This window comes from Pseudonaja textilis, chromosome 2, assembly GCF_049901715.1.
Source record: "Pseudonaja textilis isolate UNSWEBS1 chromosome 2, rPseTex1.2, whole genome shotgun sequence".
Classification (NCBI taxonomy): domain Eukaryota; kingdom Metazoa; phylum Chordata; class Lepidosauria; order Squamata; family Elapidae; genus Pseudonaja; species Pseudonaja textilis.
Window position 1 is genome coordinate 244,286,059 of NC_141991.1, and position 24,641 is coordinate 244,310,699.

The window sequence follows — 24,641 nt, forward strand, 5'->3', positions numbered from 1 at the left end:
ATTGTTCTAACTGTCATGAAATTTCTCCTAGGTTGCTTCTCTTCTTGATTAGTTTCCACCCATTGCTTCTTGTCCTGCCTTCAGGTACTTTGGAGAATAGCTTGACTCCCTCTTCTTTGTGGCAACCCCTGAGATATTGGAACATTGCTGTCATGTCACCCCCGAGTCCTTCTTTTCATTAAACTAGACATACCCAATTCCAGCAAATGTTCTTTATATGTTTTAGCCTCCAGTCCCCTCATCATCTTTGTTGCTCTTCTCTGCACTCTTTCTAGAGTCTCAGCATCTTTTTTACATTGTGGTGACCAAAACTGGATCCAGTATTCCAAGTGTGGCATTACCAAGGCATTATAAAGTGATATTAACACTTAACATGACCTTGATTCTATTTCTCTGTTTTTTGCACATGGAGAGAAGTACGCAGTAGGGTACCCCAAGGCTCTCTTTTAGGCCCAGAAACTTAGAACTGTGTTAGTTTTTTTTTGGCAGCTGCAGCATACTGCTGGCTCATATTTAAATGTCTGTCCACTAGGACTCCAAGATCCCTCTCACATTTATTACGATTGAGTGAGGTGCCATATATACTGTACATGTGCATTTTGTTTTTCTTGCCTAAATATAGAACCTTACTTTTTTCACCGTTGAATTTCATTTTGTTAGATAGCACCCAATGTTCAAGTCTGTCAAGAACCTTCTGTTAATCTTCTTAAGCCTATCTTCTGGAATGTTGGCTATTCCTGCTAGCTTAGTGTCGTCTGCAAATTTGATGAGTTCCCCATCTATCCCCTCATCATTGATGAAGATGTTGAAGAATCCTGGGCCTAAAACAGAGACTTGGGGTACCTCACTGCATACTTCTCTCCATGTAGATGCAGTTCCATTGAGGACTACATGTTGAGTGTAGTTGGTCAGCCAGTTAGGAATCCATCTGGTAGTGATGCTGTCTAATGTTAAGAATTTAAGCTTGCAATAAATCTTTATACTCATTTGAACTACTGAAATCTGCTGATTTCTCAGGCACTAGAGATACATCTTGTTACAGACATCTTAAGTATTCCAGGGTGGAGTACTTGAATGGCCTATAAGCTTTCAACTATTTTAGCTCAACATAAAATGGCAACATTTCAAGTGCTCTGATTAAAGGTAGTCCTCAACTTTTGATCATTCTTTTACTGTCCATTCAAAGTTACAAAAGCATTGAAAAAAAGGTTTACAATGAGCCCTCACACTTATGACTGACACAGCATCCCCATAGCCATGTACTCAAAAGTCGGACACTTGGCAATGGGCATGTATTTACAGTGGCTGCCTCATCCTGGGTCACATGACTACCATCTGCCTGGGTCACATGACTGCCATCTTTCTAGCTGGTTTCCAATGAGCGAGTCAATGGAGAAGCTGGAGTCACTTAACAACCATGAGATCATCACCATTGTCTTTTAATGACCCCCATAATGCCTTGTGTGGTAGAGTCTGGGAAACTGAATGGATCTGAGTGTTTACTGGCTGGATGCCCTTCCTGTTGCCAATGCAGAGTTATATTCAGCAGATAAATTCTCATCACGCCCAAAGAGAGAAATATCTGCCTCTACCTAGAATCAAATTCACAGCCTCCTGATCGTGAGGTGAAAGCTCAACCTCTAGGCCACCGCATCACTCACTTAACAACCATGTGATGCACTTAACAATTGCAGTGATTTGTTAAATAACTTTAAAACATAAGGATTGCACAATTAATTGGGGAAAATCCAAAGAAATGAGTAGTTATGAACATGGCATCTAGCCTGAATGCTACATACAAATAATGGCAAAAGGGGTTGTAAAATCAGGTATGTCTTGTTGAACAATCACCTTGCTTAGCAACAGAAATTATGTACCAGGATTTCAGCAGTTGCCCTAATTAAATCATGAGATTTGAGCCAAACTTTAAAAACTTCAAATTATTTATTAGGAGCAAACATGTCGGCATGACCTGTATGAAGCCGATTCTGAGACATAAAATTCACTATTAATTACCCTGTTTCCCCCTCCCCCCACCCCTCTGGGCGTATCATAATTCATATTCTCCAACAAAATACATCCATAGCTGAGAGTCATCAATCATGCTCTCCAATTAAGGATTTTCACAGCAGAAATTCAGGTAGCTTAGTTACAATCTTTGCAAGATAAGAATGGAATGCACTTTTTTGGTTTTAAACTGCTGCACTGTTCCTTCAGATCCCACCCTGTTCATGGCAACTCTTAAAACAGGCATAGAAATGTTTTATGAGTTGACATTCTGGTCCCAATTGAGGTAATAAGTCAATACATAATCTGTATTATCTGAAGTCATATTTAAGTAAGAAGCGGCAGAGTCACAACCTCATTGGCTATACTGAGTTTGAGCCCATCATCTTTTTTTTAAAGATACTTCAGGGAACAGAGTGAGAAAATCCGGGGGGAGTGGGGAGTAGCCAAAATAATTACCGTAGACTACAATTTTGGGGATTGGTAGAAAAAAATGGAATTTTGATTGCCAATTGCAGAGCTTTCACAAAATGGCTGAGCGGAGTCACTTGCCAAAAGACAAACAGATGAGTTAATTTTACTTTTTAGTCGCTCAATTTGCTCTTTACTAGCCTAATTTACATTTATTTTCTCCCTTTGGGCAGTTAAGTCTATCTGTCAGCACAGAACTAAATACTAGCTGCGTTCATTGTTTCTTTTCCTAAGAATATAGATAGGACATATATGGGAACTAAATACAACTAAAAAATAAAAGTAATGCCAGTGATAGGGCCTGTTTTTTTTTTTTCTGAATTAAAAGTATCCAAACTCTAAAAATCAGAAGAAACAAAAAAACGGGTAGTTACCCAGAAGGCAACTGAAGGTGATCATGGAACTCATGTTGGTAACCACAATAGTGAAGAAAACTAAAGTAGAGGTACAAGTATCATTTCAAGATAAGCAAGAGGTATAGTGTCACCATTTGCACAAGTTTTCTTATAGACATTTCAATCAAGGAACCACTAAGATCACTCCTACCAGCACTACTACTAGGACAAACTACTAATAAAAATAATGAGAGCAAACACCATTCTCTATCAGCACTGATGGTGTTACCTGGTTGAATAATGAAATGTCTGCAAGAAAACAACCAACCTCATACAGTACCAAGGATGCCACAGTTCAACCCTAATCTACTTATTCTATTAATCATTTAAATGCAATGTGGGCATATAATTTAAGATATTCTTTTTCTTGGTAGACCATTCATAATACTACCCTTTGCAAATACCCCAAACCATCAGCCTAAGACGAATATCTCTGGCAACTCGAGAGCAGTAACTATAGGCAAGTTCTAAATGGGTTCATTGTCCCTCCCATCCCCCAGACATCCATCTGCTTCTGTGTGTTTGAGACTGAGGGACAGTCTACCTACTGTACCATGTGAACTGTGAAATGAGGCCATCATTTGCTCCTTGATGGGTCTATCTTCAACAGTCCCAGAATACAGAGGGCAATTCATCACTGTCAAGATTTGTTTAAAGGATAAACAATTCCTTTCCTTGCTCTTTCAGTCTCTTGCCTCTGATGACTCTGATCATGGCATCCAGCACACAAATGAGCTGCCTTATGGGGACAAGGAACTTTTAGTATCTATGCTGGAAAGCTGGCATTAACTTACAAAATCCAGATTGCACCATCAAGTGTGCCACAAGAGTAATGCCTCATTAAAGCGATCAGAAGCAGCCGTCCTCTCTTTCTTACAGTCAGCAAATACCTTGTTTACCCACAATTAGTAACTAACCACATCTGCCCAAACTCTAACAAAGCAGAGTAGTTTTCTTAATTAAACATGGTTCTCCAATACCCAGGGCACCTTAACTTATGCAATCAAAAAAGAGGAAAATGGTTCCCCAGCTGCCTTTCTTGTACAAACTTTCTAGAGAATGGCAACATGATGGCTGGCACAGCTAATGAGATAGGGTAGTGGATACTCAACAAAAAGGAGTAGCTAACTACATTAAAAATGTATGGATATAAAACACATGTACACAGCCATAAAATATACATTTATATGAGAACCTTTGACTTCAATTTTAAGGATCCAATAGGAACAAAAACCAGGTTGCCAAGAAGGAGAGAAGGAATTATTACTTCCCAACCCTGTATATCAGTTTTTATCAAGTTTGGCTACCTCGACATGTGTGAACTTCAACGACCAGAATTCCCAAGCCAGCATGCAGACTAGGGAATTCTGGGAGTTGAAGTTCATACTTTTTAAGGTTGTCAAGTTTGGAAAACACTGTTCTAGAGCCAACCTTGAGCTACAGATATTCTGTTCTATTGGTACTGTTCTAGACCAATAGCAAATGATGGGCTTTAGACAGGAAATTACATTTCCATTTTTCTTTTCCTCATTCCTAGCACCTACTCTTCAGAAACAAGAACTGGGGCCGTTAGATATTTGGGAAGTTACCAAAATAGCAAAAGCAATAGCACTTAGACTTATATATCACTTTACAGTGCTTTACAGCCCTCTCTAAGTGGTTTACAGAGTCAGCCTATTGCCCCCAACAATTTGGATCCTCATTTTACCGACTTCAGAAAGATGGAAGGCTGAGTCAACTTTGAGCCTGGTGAGATTCAAAATGCCAAATTACAGGCAGCCATCAGCAGCAAAAGTAGCCGGCAGTACTGCACTCTAACCACTGTGCCACCATGGCTCAGGAATTCCAGGCAGGGATTATAAACCTCACCCAATGAAAACATTAATTTAGTGAAAGAAAGTGGGAAATTCAGTAATGAACGCCATTTTTATCAGTCCTGGAAAAAAATAATTTTCTACTACACACTTTGGCTATTAAAGCATAATCTAAATGTAACTCTTTTAAGGTGTTCTGAATAGTAGGAAACCTAATTTTCTCAAGCTCCAAAGGGGTTATTTCTTTCTCTGAACATTGCCTGCAAAAGGATGAAATGAAACTGCAGCTAAGCGAAACCACATCCATGAAAAGCTGAAACATGATTTGTCTAGAGATCAACTTAGACTTTTAGGGCACCCTCATCATCGAAGTTTAGAATTCAGATAATTTATATTTCCACTGGGAATGTTGAAAGCCCATTACACACACATTCCCCAATGTCCTGAGTATGAGAAACACATTACAAAGAGGACATTTTGTACATCCATTTTTCAAAAGGAAGGAAACACAAATTAGCACAGCTGTTTCAACCTAGAATGTTAGTAGTTGGTTAATCTTAAATGCAAACAAAGCAGAAAAGCATCATAAAAATAATGAGGTGGACATGTACAAACTTCCATGTAACACAAAAAATGTTAAATAGCAATAGCACTTAGACTTATATACCACTTCATAATGCTTTACATCCCTTTCTAAGCAGTTTACAGAGTCAGCATATTGTCCCCAACAATCTGGGTCCTCATTTTACTGACCTTGGAAGGATGGAAGGCTGAATCAACCTTGAGCTGGTCAGGATCAAACTCCTGGCAATGGGCAGAGTTAGCCTACATTACTGTATTCTAACCACTGTACCACCATGTTCTTATATTTATTTATACACACATAATACAAATTGAAGAGTATGAAAATGGGACTCAGTGTTAACTATCTGAGCAGCTTCTCCTATCTTAATGCCTTCAACCCTCTATGTCTCTTGGGAGCTGCCTCCTACATTCTTCTGCATCTTCAAATAGATTCCATATTAGACAAAACTGAGTGATAGTTCAGGACAATGACACATGGAGCCCATAAATGAACAGACACACAGCCAATAGTGATTTCAGGTAAGAAGACAGTGTGTTGGCTTACCTTTGAGTTCACCACTTCCAAAGAGATATTATGAGGAGAAGCACTTGGCACTGAAATGCAAAAGGATGGGGGAGAAAAATGGATGAAAGTGAAAAAGCTGTAATTAGAGTAATAAAATATAATGATAATTCTTTCCCCTCTTCCCAAAGTTCCATCTATATCACATTTCCTCACTTTAATAATGAGAAAGCAATTGAGATAATATTTCCAGCTGGCACCTCAAAACTTCCCTGCTGAGGTGAAAACTAAACACATCTGCACAATTTCCTCCCATTTCCAATAGTCTTTAGACACATTATTCAAAATTTAGCTTTCTGTAACTCAATTTTCTGATGTATAAGTTGGCACAGCAATGTTAATAGAACCCTGTACTGTACTGCTTTTTTTCTATGCTGCTTTTTCCCCTTCTAGAATTACTTGATAGTGAGATGGGTGGCATATAAATTTACTAAAATAATAAATAGAAAATGCTTTGTTTATTGAAGCTCATATGTCTATGAAGATTCTCACTCATCCAAGTCATGGTTGTCCTAAAGGTGTTTTTCAAAAAGCAACTGGACTGCCTTATGTCTTGAAAACATTTTGCTTCTCATCCAAGAAGCTTCTTCAGTTCTGATTGAATTCAGTTGTTCCCCACCATTCAGTCAGAACTGAAGAAGCTTCTTGGATGTGAAGCAAAAGGTTTTCAAGAAAAAGTCCATTTGCCTTTTAGCCTTTTGAGATCTCTGGGTCTCCTACTAAAATGTACTTGAGTAATTTTGGCTTTGAAAATTAGGTTGGAGATACAGGGATTTTGTTAATGGAGATTAGTTCTTGCCTCTAGAGTGGACAATGCTGGGCAATCACCATGAGTCCCAGGTCTCTTTTAAAAAAAGATCTGAACTCTAACTGTAAACATCTATCTAAGTCAACTATTGTAGGTCTTCCACAATGGCTCTGCAGTTCTGACTTAGCAGTGCTCCAAAGTGATACTATGTTAGACATCCTACATGTTAATTGGACTCATCCCAGTAGACCACCCTCTTACTTTGAATTGGGCTTGTTGTTGTTGTGCACTATATCTTTGTGGCTCTGTGGGGGAGAGGGGTACAATACTGCCTTGACCAAATGGTTAACCCTTTGTCAATGTTGGCAGTAATCTTCATTTGGTCCCAGTGCTTAGAGACAGCATGTAGACTGCCCAGCAGATGCCTACCATGTTAGTCTTTAGGTGCCAGATCCAAACAATGTAATATACCAAACCTTTTTTATTGATGTTTTAATGGTACTATTGTTGGTTATAGGTGATTATTATTCTCACCACCTTTGACTGTTTCATCGTTTCTTTTTTGCTGATGCTTCTTGATTTCTTTGTTTCGATTATTTCGTTTGAAGTTTTGATTGCTGTTAATTAGTGTTTTGGAAATTTATACCTCCACTGAAAATAAGATTAGCAATCTGCATGGAGATTCTTCCAGGAAAGAGATGCCAAATACCAGCTTTTATAAATCAGCAGAGTACATAATTCCACTAAATAAGTAAGTCTGGAAAGAATTTGACCCTCTATCCATATCGGTCAACATAATTTCTGACCTGCTGAAACTGAAGAGTCATTTTTGTTTTGCTCTAAGAAAAAAAAATTGGACAATCACTGTGCACTGAAGACTTACAGGGTATTAAGGTCCACAATGAGCAAGGTCAGGGGTGGAATGTTTGTTTTTTCATTCCTTGGCTTGAGAGAAGCTCTTCCTCTGAAGCTCATTTTAGGACATCAGTAAACTTTTTCATATATTCAGTCTCATCAACAGCATAAAAACCACACTATTACTGTAGCACCCTGAATTATGATCAAAGGATGTTCTGGGAACTGCAAAAACCTGAGGGCTTCACATAGTCCTAAAATGCCTCTGTGTCAACTCGTAAAACATTCCTATGCCTATTTTAGTAGTTGCCATTAAAAAAAAGGGGGGTCTGGAAGAGCAGTGCAGCAGTTTGGATGCAAAAGTACATTCCAACTCTTTTCTTGAAAAGATTGTGACTAAACTGCCAGAGTTTTTGCCCACGAATATATTTAATTGGAGAATGTGAATGATGATACCCAGCCCATGAACTTGCTTAATTGGAGAATCTGATTTATGAGACACCCAGGAGGGAGGGGAGAAACAGGATCACAGGTGACTGCAAATTAAGTATACCAGAGTTGGCTTCATAAGGGTCATGCCAGTATGTTGCCTCTAATAAATCCTTTGAAGCTTTTTGAAGTTTGGCTGGAGACTTATGATTTAATTAGGGTGATTGCTGGAATCCTGACACTGTGCTCTTGAGGAATTGCCACATGTTCCATAACCTAGTTTTGATAGACTCCATTTGATTGGAAAATCATGTAGATTTTATCACTAAGTAAGCTAATGACCTGGCTTGGAAAAAGGTACCATCCTATTTTCTCACAATCTTGCTATCCTCTTGATTGATCACTGGATCTTATTATTGCACACTGTGCATGAAATCTCCAAATGGATGAGCACAATGTCAAAGCCACTGAGTGCCAGTTGTAGGGGAAAGTATTTTATTTCATGGAATAAAGTATTTCTTAGAGCACATATAATTCTTTCTGTTTGCAACTTTTCACTAAGAAGAAGTAAAGCTGTTTTTGCTTTCTAATGACTTTTTCCTTACATGGGAATTAACCATCCCTCACAGTGAAGAAGGAACCAGAGTCCATGAAGTCCAAGTGTGAGCTTTTACCCTGAATCATATTGCCTGCTCTTCTCCTCCTCAGTAATCTGATACACAATAATGTTGTTCAAGTATAAAATGAGAAGGGGTTTATTGTTAGAACTTAACGTAAGGCATAGATCTGTTTTGTCAAATTTCTCTCATCACCCAACTCTCACTGCAAAAGCTGGTCAATACATTTGCATCTTAAATATACCCATTTGATGCCTGGAACAAATTGAAGGAAGTATTTAAATTCCAGAGGTCTTTTTCCTCAAATGGTCAGTTAAGTGGGGCACAGGAGGGGAGAATAGAGTAGAGTGGAGTGGAGTGGAGTGGAGTGGAGTGGAATGGAATGGAATGGAATGGAATAGAATAGAATAGAATAGAATAGAATAGAATAGAATAGAATAGAATAGAATAGAATAGAATAGAATTCTTTATTGGCCAAGTCTGATTGGATACACAAGGAATTTGTCCTTGGTGCATAAATCTCAGTGTACATAAAAGATATGTGATAAAACATGATCATAGTAATCATAAATACATTCATCATGAATCATAATATACAATGCTCTATAAGGCTTACTTGGATTCCAGATGGACAATAAATAGTCCGCTATCTCAATCTCTGGGCTAGAAGTCATATGACGTTTTGTAGTGCAGAGCCACACAGTATTCCTTATTCCTTGATTCTGTGCCTCTGTTTACACAAGGATTGTATTAGCTTTTTTGGCTGCTGCTGCACACTGCTTATTCATGTTTAAGTGATCATCCACCAGGACTCCAAAGTCCCTCTCACAGTTACTATTTTTGAGCCAGGTTTCACCTAATCTGTACTTGTAACTTTGGTTTTTCCTACCTAGGTGTAGAACCTTGCTTTTCTCTACCTTAAATTTCATATTGTTCGATTGTTCAATTCTGTTAAGATCTTTTTGGATCCTGAGCTTGTCTTCTGGAATATTGGCTATTCCTGCCAGCTTAGTGACTTCTTCACATTTAATGAATTCCCCTTCTATTTCCTCATCTAAGTCATAAGTGTTGTTCTTGGTTCCCAGTGCCTTACACAATTTGACTCAAGGTAAGGGGATTGGAAAATGAAAGTTTCACCTTTCCAGCAGATATTTTACAGTAATTTATTTCTTTTGCTTTCTGGGGCAATGGTTCTGCTTTGGTTCTATTTACTTTTAGTGATTGTTTTATTGTAGAATATACTCTGTAAAATTCCTTTTAATTCAGTATGAAAATAGGCCCATTCATTTGTTTCTGACATATATCAATTATTGTATTCAAGCAGCTGTCAAGGTGTCATACAATAAAGACACTGCTTAAGCATAAAGAAAACGTTTAAGTAATTAAAATGGGAGGACAATTTTTCAAAATTTATCCGGAGGGAAAAGGTATTTACTTGGGCTAATTAGCTCCTCAGAATTTCATGGGAACCATGGAAAACAAGTGAAGTGATTGACTGTTGAAGAGACAATTGTACAATTAAAGACATAATTATCATACATACCTTTGGCATATATGTTTCAATAAATAAACACAAGAAAATTAAAAAAAATATTCATCTGAATATCACCAAAGTCCACTTTTCCTTTGGAATAAATTTCAAGAGCAAATTCTCTTTTAGGAAATCGAATAAAAATGGTAGAAAAATATGGAAAATGGTGATGTTATACTCTGAGTGAAATACCTAATTCAGGTAATGGAAACTTCTTTTAAAAACCAGACACAAAATTAGGTAAAGCACTATATTGCAGTGGAAAAAACTGAGCATTAATATTAAAGCAGAATAATAGAGTTGTAAAGGACCTTGGAGGTCTAAGCCCCCTGCTTAGGCAGGAGAACCTATACCATTTCAGACAAATGGTTGTCTCTTCAATCTCTTCTTAAAAGCCTCCAGTGTTGGAACATCCACAACTTCTAGAGGCAAGCCATTCCACTGGTCAATTGTTCTATCTGTCAGGAAATTTCTCCTGAGTTCTAGGTTGCTTCTCTCCTTGATTAGTTTCCATCTATAGCTTCTTCTAAAAGATGTTAGAGAAAAGGAGGTTTATCCAGATATTACTCTCTGGGAAAGGCAGTCCAAACTGATGAATAATTGAAGAATTATCCTCCAGCATATGAGAGTCTCTTGTGAAACCTAAAAGCACATCCAGAGGATCACCTCTCTCAAATCATAACGTTTAATTCACTGGCTGAAGATCTTGTAACTTTAACCGATTTAAATTAGTTACTTAACTCATTTGCCTGCAGATAAGGTTACTACCTTGATCTAAGAGCTATAAGATACTAAGCACTTGGCATCAGCAGATATCCATTGATTGGAAAGTAAAATCCAGGGATAATGGAACAGCCTCTAAGTTACAAGTAATGAATTGTATCTGGCTAGGCTCATAAAAAAAAGTCAGAGAGGTCCATGTAGAATTGCTGAATATTAACAAGGGAGAAGCTTTACAAGTTTGCTTTTCTCCCTAAAAACTCATTCCCAGTAATTAAACATTCTACTTACAAACCAAGAACTTTAGCATTGAGCTAGAGCCCCAGGAAATAAGTAGAAATTTTCTTTTAAGGAAAAGTACTGAAGTCACGGAAACAGAACAAGTAAACCATAAAGTTTGAATATCCTTTAAGGAGGTCTGACATGACAACTGCATCCAGGACTCTTGATTTCTAAATTTGGGCTTGTTACCTTTTTTCAACACCTGGTTTACTCTACACAACAGCATGCCCACCAAAAGAGAGAGGAAAGCAAAGTTAAAACTTTTGAAGTTTCACATGGGTTTCTTTGGCGAGATCTGATAATATTTTCTTTCTCCCTATGCAAGATCTTCTAATATCTCACATAAAATTGTCAAAATCTCATGAAGTTTCTGCATTCTAAAAATATTTTAATGAGGCTGTCTCTTTAAGCACTTAAAAGTCCAAATCATTACTTAATGGCTGACCCATGCTCTAGTAAATTATTGTGAACTTATGAACAAAGACCTTTAAATTTATTTATTCTCAAATAAGCACATCACAGAGCAACAATGTGTGGCATTGATTACAATGTGGTATTTTTTTAAAAAAAAGTAGTTACGTTATAACATGCTGGCTAGTAATCTTTAGTTACTTGATTAAATCCATCCACATTCTTCAGGAATTATCTAATGGGAGAGGTTACAAAATAAAATAAAAAAAACTTGCAAGAACTGTTTAGGGCAAAATTAATATGGAAATTGACAGTAGGAGTTTAGGGGACCTGAAAAACTGATCATGTTAAATGTGATCATGTTAAATGTGTACAGCTATCATATGCAATTTGCTCAGTTAATATTTTTCTTGATTGAATTAATTTATAAAGTCTGGTTTCACAGTTCCTGGAACTTGTAATGCAACTGTAATTTCTGTTTATTTGATCTTGAGTTTGTTGTCTTATTCCTTCTTACTGATATTTGAAATTAATGTTTGAAAAAAACCCTCAGTTATGTACCTCTACACTGTGTAACAAAATTTCTTCAGAAAAGAAGAAACAGCCTACTATATGAAATGACTGGAAACTCATAATATATACCAAATTGGTAACTTATACTTGTCTTTTTATATTAAGGCTTACATTTGAGATGAAGAAACTTCTTGGATGAGAAAGTAAATGTCTTTAAAAAAAAAAAAACAATCCAAGAAAGTCCAGTTGCCTCTTGAAAAAAGCACCTTTGGAACAACCATGACCTGGATGACTGAGAATCTCCATAGATATTGAAATCCTAGAATTTAACTAGACATCAAGTAAAATAGTCAATGCAGAGTAGTTTTATGATACTGGTCTAGGAGGAAGAAGAACCAGGTTCTATCTTTCTTCAAAGATGGATGACATGGAGCCACTTACTCCTTCTCAGCTCAACCTACATTAAAAGATTGCAGCTATGAAATTGATACAACAACCTGGAACTTGTCTTGTGTGGACAAGCCATTCCCTTATCTTGGTATTGTGTGTTTTGTTTTCCACAAACAAATTTAAAGTTTTCTACTCTCTATTACCAATCCTTTGATTTCCAGTTGGGTAAAGTAAACCATAATCCGGAGGCTCATTAGAGGCACTCAGCTGTATGTGTGAATGAATATATGGGAAAAATCAAATATTGAAAATAATGGAGCCACATAACCTTGGAAAGGTAATACAAACTTGGTTTGTTTCTACCATACTCTCTACCTCATCTGTCTATTCATTAACATATATTCTGGGATTCTTGTCTGGTAGTGAACCCGCCCCCCCCCCATCAACTGATGATAGATAGATGATAGATAGATAGATAGATAGATAGATAGATAGATAGATAGATAGATAGATAGACAGACAGACAGACAGACAGATAGATGATAGACAGACAGATGGATGGATAAACACTGATTTCATTCATCAATATTCTTATGTCTATATAGGATATCCTAAATTTATCTACCAAAATCCCAGTTCCATAAATCTTTCTCTTTCTTTTTCTCTTCAATGTAAACTTAACAATGTTCAAAATATAACTAGAGAATAAGTGAACAACTAATCTACCATTCAATGTCATTTTAGGAGGCTAATCTACAAAGTGTTTGATGATGTTTTAATTGCCAACACACTAATATATGATGAACACAGAGAGTAAGGAGAACTAAACAGCTATATTTTTAACCATGAGAATCCAGTTTGAAGATCTCATTGGAAGGCAGTCTGAGTGGATCAGCAAACCCAATTCATTCTCTGAACCAGTCACTGATTTAGAAGAGTACAAGTCCAGATATTTTGTTAAATGCAACTGAGTTTCCAAACCAGCTGACACTTGTTTCAAACTACATTAATCAGATCTGATTGATTGTACATCCTAATGCTTCATTACTCTAACTTACCATCTGAAAGGGTCTTAACTGTCAGGCCTTCAGTCGATACTCCTGGGCCATAATGATTGTAAGCCAGAAAGCGGAGAGTGTATTCTGTGAATATCTTCAGACCTTCCAGTTTGTAGGATAGACCATTAACTTCTACAGTCTGGATGCAGAAAAGAACAAACAAAAAAAGCCCATTAAAATATGACAGCACAAATACTATCTAGATCAGAAGTTGCCAACTAGTAGGCTGCTGCCCACTGGTGGGCCGCGAGAAAATTTTGGTGGGCCACAAAGAAATCTCACCCCCAGAACACGCCCCCCCAAAGCAACTAATCCAAGCTGTGCAGAAACACATAACTGTGCTGCCCACATGGCCCGCAGGAACCCTCCCCACCCACTCACTCCTTACCCGGCAAACTTGCCTGCTAAATTGCTATTTTTCCTTTTTACACCCATCACCCCTGTTCTGCTGTGCCAGGAGGTTTAGATTAGCTAGGAAGCAGGAAATGGTTGGATTTCTTGCTTTCTAGCTAGTCTTTAGGTGTTCGGCTCTGCTTTTAAGCACAGCCGAATCTCCCTTGGGATTGAAGGTTCTATTATTCAGTGCAGACTCACGGCAAGCAAATTTTATGTGACAGACTCAGGTAGCTGATGGCAGATAGATAGATCACTGAATGATTCTGTGAGCAACTCAATCTGCCTGCCTGCTTTGCCTGATTTTGGGTAAAAGTTGCTCTTTTTTATAAAAAAAATCAATATTTACATACACGGTGGGTTGTGAGTTAATTTTGTGAGTTTGCTTGCTAGCAAATTTTATGTGACAGACTGAGCTAGCCAATGGCAGATAGATAGATGTCTGAATGAATCTGTGATTCTGTGAGCAACTCAATCTTCCTGCCTGCTTTACCTGATTTTGGGTAAAAAAAAGAAAATCAATATTTATATAAATATTTATAATATTTACATACAAGCCATGCCCAGCCAGTCACATGAACACCAAGCCACACCCACAAATTAGGCTATGCCCACAGAACTGGTTAGTGGTCCCTGGGATTTAAAATTATGAGTTTGGTGGTCCCTAAGGTCCAAAAGGTTAGTGACCCCTGATCTAGATGAGAACATTGTGATAGATCAAAGGTCTTCAAACTTGGCAAGTTTAAGGCTTGTGGACTTCAACTCTCAGAATTCCTGAGCTAACATGACTGAGAGTTGAAGTCCACAAATCTTAAACTTGCCAAGTTTGAAGACCCCTGTGATAAATAGATAGATAGATAGGGCGGGAGGGAGGGAGGGAGGGAGGGAGGGAGAGAGTGAAAGAATTGTATTTCATCTCACTATGTAAAAATTGACTGTGGAAGCATTATGGAGTTATTCATCCCTAGGTTTCCAGAAATTTGGTCCCTCATACCATTCAGATTCTAGAAGGGAACTTTTGAGTTTTTTAAAATTGTTTTTTCAGGATATATCCCTACACCTACTGTTTCTCAGGCTGGGATCATGTGATATCCCTGCAAGAAATGGTTGAGATTCAATTAAAATATATTATATTTATATTTAGTCTAACCTGTTTTAGGCCTATTGAATATAAAGGAGAACCTGTAATGTATGCACAAGTCAAACTCCACACTTTTTGAAAATGTACAGTGTGCTTTGCAACTGAAGAGACGTGCATAAAGATACATTATGCAGATTAAAAACATACCCAAATACAATTGTCTAAGGAAAAAGATATCTGTAAAATCTGTAAGTAGGAACAGGGGATTGAAAATTTAATGTATTAAAAAGTACACAAAAATGGGCAAAACGCTATTATACATATAATATTTTTTATATGTCGGAGGTCAAGATACATCCAAATTCTAAAGACTGCAGCTTAAGAAACAGCAGTGGTAGGAATGTGTCCCAAGTAAGGGAAATTATATTTTTATGTTGTTACAGTAAATACTTTTCCTGTAATGTATGATGGACCAAATACCCCCTACAAAATGTAGAATGGAATTTGTATTCACCTGGGAAAATTTGCCCAATAAAAGCCAGAGAATCCCCATCTCTAGCAAAGTAACTAGAGACACATTCCTGCTAAGGAATCTGTTTCTTCCTGTTTGAATAATGAAACACAGAAAGAGCAAGAATTACAAGTTAATGTGGTGGCACTCTCTTCTGCCAAATTTCTCTGATGTCACTAAGGGCCCACATTTTGATAATGCATAGCTTACATCAAAGAATCACAATTTCTCTCTTCGGGGGAATGGGGATGTTGATAAATCACACAAATTTAGAAAGGATCCCACCTTTCTGGGATTTATTCATTCCATTTTTATCATTTCAACTGCTGTAAATGCATTTGTTTCCTCACCTGTTCTTTCCCAGTTGGTCCTTCTGTGTAGTACAACTTGTACCCTTGCACGGGGCCATTTGCGTAGGCAGGTGGTTCCCATGTGATAAGAATTGAGGTAGGTGAGACAGAAACAGCCTGGAGGTTTTCTACTGGTCCAGGAACTTGCACTGTATTGGGAAAAGAATAAACAGGAACAGTTCAGATGTAAGGTTGAGTGACATGGTGGCCTAATGGTGAAGATGCTTGCCTCCCATTCAGAAGGCTAAGAGTTCAATCCTAGGTAGCAGCAGATATTTCTCTCCTAGGGCACACACAAAAAAATCTGCTGTGAACTCCACATGGTGTTAGGAAGGGCATCCAGCCAGTAAATTCTCAGGTCCATTCAGTTACCCCAACTCTACCCCAAATTAAGGGATTACAGGGTCATAAAAAGGGAGATATAAAGTTAGGATAGTATTACTTCAACTATTACTACTGGCCATATCAATTTCAATAGCATCTATGATGACTTCCAAGTTTTACTGTGAAATCTTGGACAACAGAATAAATACCATTTGGAGAAAGATAAATACTGCTCCCATCTTCCATAGCAAGGGGCAGGGAAGGAGGACCCAAGTGATTCAGAGCAATCAATCTGATATAAATACTATTCCATTTTACACAGAAAGACTTTAACAAGGATTTAAGCAAATTGGAATATGTTCAGAGTAAGGTAATGAGGATTATCAGGAGACTACAAATTAAACTTTGTGAAGAGCGATTGAAGGAACTGGGAGTATTTAGTCTTATTAGGAGAAGACTGACAAGGGACATTATAGCACATCGTGTATCTTGACTTCAGAATAGCATTTGCCAAAGTACCACAGGGCATTCTGATGAGCAACCTAATTAAATATAGGCTGAGGCTGCAAGATGGGTCTACCATTGACTTGAAAACTTTAAAAGTGCTTGTTCCTGATTGTATTGGAAAGAGGCATCAAATACTCTAGGTGCCACAAGATTCAGTCTCGGGATCTTTATATTTTCAATAATGACTTGAGAACCTTCTTGAAGAAGGATTCAGAAGTGTTGAAAAAGGTTCAAAGGTTCATCCTGTGAAGATGTATGGAGACCTCAATCTGAATCCTCTGAGGGAAAAATGGAAATTACTGGTATCCGAGAGCTTTATGAAGAGAGGACTTTAAGGTTGCAATAGCACTATTTACCCATCTGAAATTATATCATACAAAAACCTGTTCTCTACACTTTGAAAGGACCGGAAATGAAATAATGATTTATTATTATTATCATCATCAAAAGCTCGCAGCTTAAAAAGCTGACCAGGAAAAAATGATGCAAACAATATAATAAATAATAAATGAAGACAGCCAAATAAAAGCACCTGTACTTTATCGAGTACAACTGAGGAGACAGACTGCCTGCTGGTATTTGAGATCTCTTCATTATCTATGGACACACTCTGGAGACCATTTTTTTTTCCCTCAACCTCAGCAACTTTAAGATGTGCAGCAGGGGAATTCTGGGAGATGAAGTCCATATACTTTAAAGATGATGAGGCTGAGAAACACTGCTGTAAGACCCATTGGGCAAATTTCTGTTGTGTAACATGCAGAAGCAGATTCTGTAACTGATCAGGGGAGAAAAAATTCACCTGGGTAGGCTGGACTATTTATTAAAAGGGGCAGAATAAATGTATTGCATACATCCCTACAAAATTTGTGGAATATACTTCATTGTTTTCTGCCCTGTGCCGCAAAAGTACGTATGTTTTTCTTAGGATAATTAATTGGCTTTGTAGTTGAAGAGCTTAGAGAAAGTTCAAAAATGGTTAGGCAGGTCCAAGATCATTAGATGTTTTACTGGCTGCAGAGTCAGTTTCCCAGAAACTAAAATTATTAGGGACTAGATTTAACTTATTCAGCACCCAGAACTTCCTCCTTAAGAAGCACTTTGGTTTGATTGTAGCACATAAAGATAGCAAAGAAAAAGAAACATTTTGGAGAGAACCTATAACTCAGCAGTTTAACTAATGGAGTTTCCTTCCCAGCTAAATGAAACTTAGCAAAGACTATGAAAGAAACTAGGAAAGTTAAGCTTAACCAATGATTGAAAATCAGCAGCATGGACAAGTCTTCATCTGAGTTAAATTCACCTCAGTTACATGGAGGAATCAAGGTGCACTTTTAGATCTGAAACCTTGCCCTTGATCATTTTGATCTAAAGGGGCAGATTTAGAATATGAATCTTAACTGAGCTAATAAAGGAGAATATTTGTAGTTCAGAGAGGGGGCCCTTGGCGCTCTCTGAGCTTCCTTGTTTTCTTGCAGAAGTTTCATGACCCAAACTAGGTAACATCATTAGCACTGATGATGTGACATAGTTCAAGCAGTGGTGGGATTCAAATAATTTAACAACCGGTTCTCTGCCCTAATGGTTTCTTCCAACAACCAGTTCACCAAACTGCTCAGAAAGTTAACAACCGGTTCTCCTAAACTGGTGTGAACTGGCTGAATCCCACCACTGCCTAGTTGGCTAATGAAATGTCTGCAAAAAAAAAAAAAAAAGAAAAAGCAAGCGCAGAGAGCACCAAGGACTTCTCATAACTCAGCTGTATTTGATGACATCAGGCAGACAGCTGACTTGTTTAAGAGAAAAATTAAATTCATATTGTCTGAATTCCTGCAGCTGCTGAGGTGAGAACTTAGATAAAGATAAAATTTCTTTAAGAAGTTGTTTAAATGTATTAAGTGCGCATCTTTGAATGGTCAAAATTAGCTTTTCCCCACCAAGTCCATATCTATGCAAAATGATACTGAACACTACTCAATATTCAGTTTACAGCTTGGCTAGACCATAATCATCTTCATGAATTTTGTGAACTTTTAGCTGAATTTTCAGACTGTGGAACTCAGATAAGCAGCCTGTAAATAAATGTGTATTTAAATAAATAAATACTATGGTCTCTTCCAAGTAGTAGGATCAGAAGTGATACCTCCACATCTGAACAGGATTACAGCAGTTAAACTTCAGAGAAATCAAACCTGGTGACAGTCATATGCCAAATAGGAAAATAAAATAATAATCTTAAATTAAAAGAACACAGGTTGTGATAGAATGGAGCAATTTCTTTAGTAGATGCTTGTTTCAAAGTAGCATTCTCACAATGCATTTGGCAATAATGATGATCAGAATGTAAGAAGTTAAGTCATAATAAAGATGAATTGGAGGAATAGGGAATGTTAGGGGTTTAAACTTGTTGGCTATTGGCAGTAGCAATAGCGATAGCACTTAGACTTATATACTGCTTCACAGTGCTTTACAGCCCTCTCTAAATGGTTTTATTGCCCTATTGCCCTCAACAATCTGGGTCCTCATTTTACTGACCTTGGAAGAATGGAAGGCTGAGTCAACATTGAGCCAATGGGAATTGAACTGTCAAACTGCTAGCAGCAGAAATAGCCTGCAATACTGCATTCTAACCACTGTGCCACCACAGCTCCAGTAGGCATCCATCAGGTGTAGTGAGTGTCAAAATCTACCCCTTACTTACTTGAGTATAATACTGTGATGGGGTTATAAAAGGGCAAAGAATTTGCACTGTGATTTTTGTGATACCCATTTTGTCATTATCAGAATTAGGCTTGGATGCCTGTGGTATAGTCCCGGCCAGTTCTAGTGGACAACCATTTAAATATGAGCCAACATATGTGTTGTGGTTGCCAAAAAAAGCCAATGCAGTCCTAGGCTGCATCAACGGGGGTATCAAGATCACATGAGGTATTAGTACCACTATATACTGCCTTGAGTGAGACCACACTTGGAATATTGTATTCAGTTCTGGTCACCATATATAAAAAAGATGTTCAGGTTCTAGAAAGAATGCAGAAAAGAGCAATAATGATGATTAGAGTCCGGAGGTCAAAACATATGTTAAATGGTTGCATGAACTGGGAATGTCTAATCTAACAAAGAGAAAGGTGATATGATAATAACCTTCCAGTATTTGAGAGGCTTCACAAAGAATAGGAGGACAACCGGGGATGGCCTGCTGGAACTTTGTAGGGGCTTGGGAGAACCCATAAGTAAGATTCTGTGCAATTCGGAGAACCCCTAAATCCCACTCCTGGTTGGCCCCACCCACCCTGCCCCTCCCCTTCCAGGAATCCCCATGTGGCCCATTTTGGATGCAGGAAAGTACAAGGCCCACACAGAGGCTTGGGGAGGGTGTGAAACAGGCCTCCTGGAAGTTCGGGAAGGCTGGAAATGGGCCCATTCCAGCTCCCAGAGAGCCTTCGGAGCCCGGGGAGGCCATTTTCTTCCTCCTGGAGGCTTCAGGAAAGCCTCCGGAGCCCGGGGAGGGAAAAAATGCCCCTCCCTCACCATGATTCAGGAGGTTGACTAGGCCACGCCCACCATGGCCATACCCACTCAGCAACCGGGCAGAGAACCCATTGCTAAAACTTTTGAAGCCCACCCTTGAGGACAACATATTCTCCAAAGCACTGTAGGGCAAATCCAGTAGTAATGGATGTAAAGTTACCAAGAAGAGATCCAGCCTAGAAGTGAGGAGAAATTTCCTGATAGTGATAACAATCAATTAAATGGCTTGCCTTCAGATGTTGTAAGCATTCCAATACTGGAGGTTTTTAAGAAGTCATTTGGACAGTCATTTGCCTGGAGTGGTATAGGGTCTCCCTGGGAAGGGTTGGACTAGAAGACCTCCAAGATCCCTCTCAACTCTTTTCTTTCTGTATTCAACATTTTGATCCTATTATTCTAATCACAGGAGCTTTTAAGGGCTATTTGTCGGGGCTTTGGTAAAAGGAGTTTGTTTAATGTTATTCCAGTGTGAGGACCTATTAATCTCCATTAATGCTTTGCTTTCCTGCATCCCTTTGAGGATGGGAGAAAATAAATCATAAACTAGATGGACAAAGAATAATAATAAAAGAAGTCACATCTTAATATCCAGCTATTAGTTTCAAATATCCATTTCGTGGGTACCATTGTTCAGCTTTTAAATGCAGAAATAGAAATTCAGAAATAGAAATTCACTTCAGCTTTTAAATGCAGAAGTAGAAGTTAATAGGAAGCTAACATAGTATGTCACTTAAAAAGAAAACCCCAAACCAAACAAATGGAGTTTAAAATGTGCTTCATATTATTTATTTATTTTCTATTTCATCTCTCAGACTTTCTATTTGCATTCTTTCTTGGTGTGGAAACACTTTCAATAAAATTACGTCTTCTTGCCATTAAGTCTCAGTTTACTGAATGTTAATGCTTAAGGCTATTTTCTTTTTTCTGTTTTCATTTCCTTTAAGTTCTCTTCAATTACTGAAAAATAAAATAGACACGAGACTGCTCTTATCAGCAGAACAATTGTCTTCTACATACAGTAACTAGATTATTATTTCATTTAGTGTCCTAGTTCTATAATCCCATTGTTCTATTAGAAAATATATTTATTGTCTTTCTGGTGCTGAGCAAATAATTTATTTTTCCTTTTATTCCTCTCAAACCTTTTAGTATATTAATCTATTAATGTAGTAAATGGTGCTGCATGAAACCATCTTAACTAGTTCAGCTGCTGCTTTGTATTTATTGATTTCTGCAATTTTACATTATCATTTTATAGTATCATTAACTGTCTTGGAATAATTCAGTTTTGAAGGATGGAATTTATTTTTTTCCAAAAAGGAAAATAAATAAAGGCACATACAGTATGTATAATGATAGCCAGTTTGTACATTTTGATTTTTTATTACAAGTAAATTGTACAATAGCTTCATGTCTGGTTCCCATTCACAGATATAGACTATTAAATCCTATATAAATTAGTGACTTGTCTTAAAGAGTTAAGTCAAGTACATGTACAAATATACATATGCAAGGATGGTAAGATATGGTATTCTATACTGTAAAACAACCTTAAATAAAGGATTGATAGACAGATTGAAATCTCTAAATTAATGAAAGGCAATAGAGAGGCATGAGATGGCAGTGCCATCTTAAATTTATTTTAGCTGTGTTTACATTAGTTTGTAGTGTATTTTTTCCCCAAAAAAAGTTTGTACAAATATTTTCTGTATATTTTTCTTACTCTGGAAACTTTGTTCTGTATAAGTTTGCATATTTCCGCCAAGAAATCACCCTAAAACAATGCATTTTTGTGCAAGTGTCATTGTTTTCCAGTTTATTATGAAATATCTTTTTTTTTAATAAAAAAATTATTTGGGTTTTCACAAAACATAATACAAGTAAAATTTCTTTTTTTTTTTTTTTTGAGAATAGCATGGTCCCGGGTTATCACTTCTCCATACAGACACAAATTCAATTTCATATTCATCTTTGTGTTCTATTCCATATCTTAATACTATTTTAATATTTTCTCAATAATTTTTCCCTTCCCTTAGTTTTCTCAATCTTACTTTTAATTATCTCATTCCTTTCTAAATTCAAATATATATATATATATATATCTTTTTCTAAGTTTCAATACCTTTCTAGTCATCATATTTATACTTTTGTCCATCCTGTTTCAATTTCATATTTGCTTTTCTCATTAAACAAAATTTTTCCCTGTAGTTACTAATTGGAGTATGACACCTTTGTATCTTTTAATTTTTATCCATTCAACTCTTATTTAAACTTCAGTTTATGCCTTTACAATTATAACATTCAATGTAACACATAACTTCCAGTCGAATTCTGCTTGGTACATTCTTAAAATATGCACTAACTTCTTAAAGAGAGAATATGTATATAACAATAATAAATAAAATACATATTCTGTTCCAATTCAGCTCTAGCATTAGTGTAAGTTATAATCTTTGACATCTTTAACATTCCTTTGCAATAGGATATCATACTTCTAGGAACACTTATAATATTTCCATAATTTTTTCATGTTTCTTTCATATTCCTCTTCACTTAAATTTTTATAATGCATTTATAATAATTAAAATGTCCCCCTCCTTTCCTAATTTCATTCTCTCATTCTCTTTATTTCATGTATTTATTAAACATTCCATTACATTACAATGAGTATTTTGTCTATCATTTTAATCACACTTGTTTCATATTTTCAAAGTTCATTTCTATTTCTAATATAACAATACTATCTTATGTACCTTTGCAGAATCCCCCTTTCAATTAAGTTTTCACCCATTATCTCTGTGTCTTGTATGTTTTCCGTGTTTCTCTATGTCCTGGTTCTGTCCTTTATCATTTCTTTTCCTTTCCCTCTTCTCCTTCTCCTTCTCCCTTCCCTTTTTGACCCCTTCTCTCTCTAATTCTGATTCTCTCTTCTGTAATCCTCTCTTCTGTTTCTTCCTAATGTTATAATTACTTTTCAAACTATTCTTTTGGGGGGTTGTTTTTTCGGATCTTAATTTTTTCACTCTCTTTCCCCGCTTTCCTTTCTTTTCCCCACATAGAAATACTTGGTCGTTGAAGATGGCTTCTTCTTTGTCCCACCCTTCTTGTTCTACAGGCATTTCTTGTTGTTTCTCATAGTTCAGGATCTCCATTTCTAAAAATTGAAATACAAAGCCAAAAGAACCTCTTCCTTCTTGTGCATCTTCTTTCTGTTTTTTAAGTTCCATTCTCAATTCTTCCAAGAGTGATACCATCTGCTGTTTCTTCTTGCTTCTTTTTTCCACTTTCTCTTCCTGGGATTCTCTTATCTTGTTACAACGTATCAGTTAAAATGTATCTTTTAGGAATCTTGTTAAAGTTTCACTGTTAATTCCTTTCACTTCCAGGTGGTCTCCTCCCTTTTTCCAGATCTCAACCTTTTGTTTTTTCCTTCTTTTAAAAGTTTTTGAGAATCCAGAAATCTTTATTATCCCTTTGACATTTTATTTTCAGCTTAAATACCTGTTACTGTCAAAGTGGATTGTTGCTGATTTCTTGCTTAAATCTCTTAGTTGTTAATATAGGGGAGAAAAGAAAAAAAAACCAAATCCTTTCCCTTCCCTCTCTCATTCACAGCTTCAAAGTCTTCTTTGGGAACAATGTTGTTCTTTATAATTCAAATTCCAGGGTACCTTGTATTGTTGTTTTTCCAGTTCGACCTGGTCAGCCAAAAACTTTCTCTTCTTATCTTCCTCCTGCATATTCTTTTCTGGTCGAGTTCTTCTTTGTGGTGGCCATTTCTGACCACCACTGCAACCGCCTTTGGGAAAGGGAGTAATGGCCAGCTGGGGAGGAGAGATGTGGCTCTCCTCGACCCTGCTGGCAGTCTCCCTGCTTTTCACCACCTCTACGGGGTGGCTTAGCCCAAAAACCTGCCGGCTCGGGATGCTCCAGCGGCGAGCACAGATCAAAACTGCGCACAATTGCAGATTTTGGTCTGCCGCCGAAGAAGCTCAAACTGTGCAAGTGTCATTGTTTTCCAGTTTATTATGAAATTTCAAATGCAGGAGCAAGGTATAAACATGTGTACCAGCCAGCTCTTATGCTGCTGACTGCAAGATTTTTCCCACATGTGCTCCATCATCTGTATTCCCAGAATTTACTATATAGATCTATGGAAAGGAATTGGAAAATATAGGAGGGGGAGAGAGAGGAGGGTAGAGGATGATGGTCCTGCAGGATATTCCTGAATGGGACATCCATGTCAGGTACAAAAAATTGAAGCCACACATAGAATCCCAGTTAAGATTATTTATTGCTCCTGCCTAGAATCTACACAAATAGCAGTCAGCACTAAATTCTCACTAGATAACAGTCAACACAATTCAAGAGGGATTGGACTTAGATTGTTTGTGGAACGTAAGGAATCTAGGCTGATGACTTGCTTGACTCAGCCTTAGGCTCTGCCTGCTCTTTTCCTATATTCATTCTCCTTAAATGTCTCGCCAAGTTTCAAGATGGCCCTATAAGGAAAATAACAGGGCACATCAACATTGTACTGTATCTGAAGGGTTTCT

The 24,641-nt window shown here is 37.3% G+C and overlaps 1 protein-coding gene across 1 annotated transcript in view; it reads right to left on the reverse strand.

The window, feature by feature from the left end:
- DCC (DCC netrin 1 receptor) overlaps positions 1 to 24,641 on the reverse strand; it is a 1,175,771-nt gene that overhangs the window by 247,316 nt on the left and 903,814 nt on the right. Inside the window, exons 10-12 of the mRNA XM_087927493.1 lie at positions 15,724 to 15,872; positions 13,389 to 13,527; positions 5,817 to 5,866 (exon numbers count right to left, since the gene is read on the reverse strand). Coding sequence (XP_087783619.1) covers positions 5,817 to 5,866; positions 13,389 to 13,527; positions 15,724 to 15,872 — 338 coding nt within the window. The remainder of the gene's footprint in view (positions 1 to 5,816; positions 5,867 to 13,388; positions 13,528 to 15,723; positions 15,873 to 24,641) is intronic.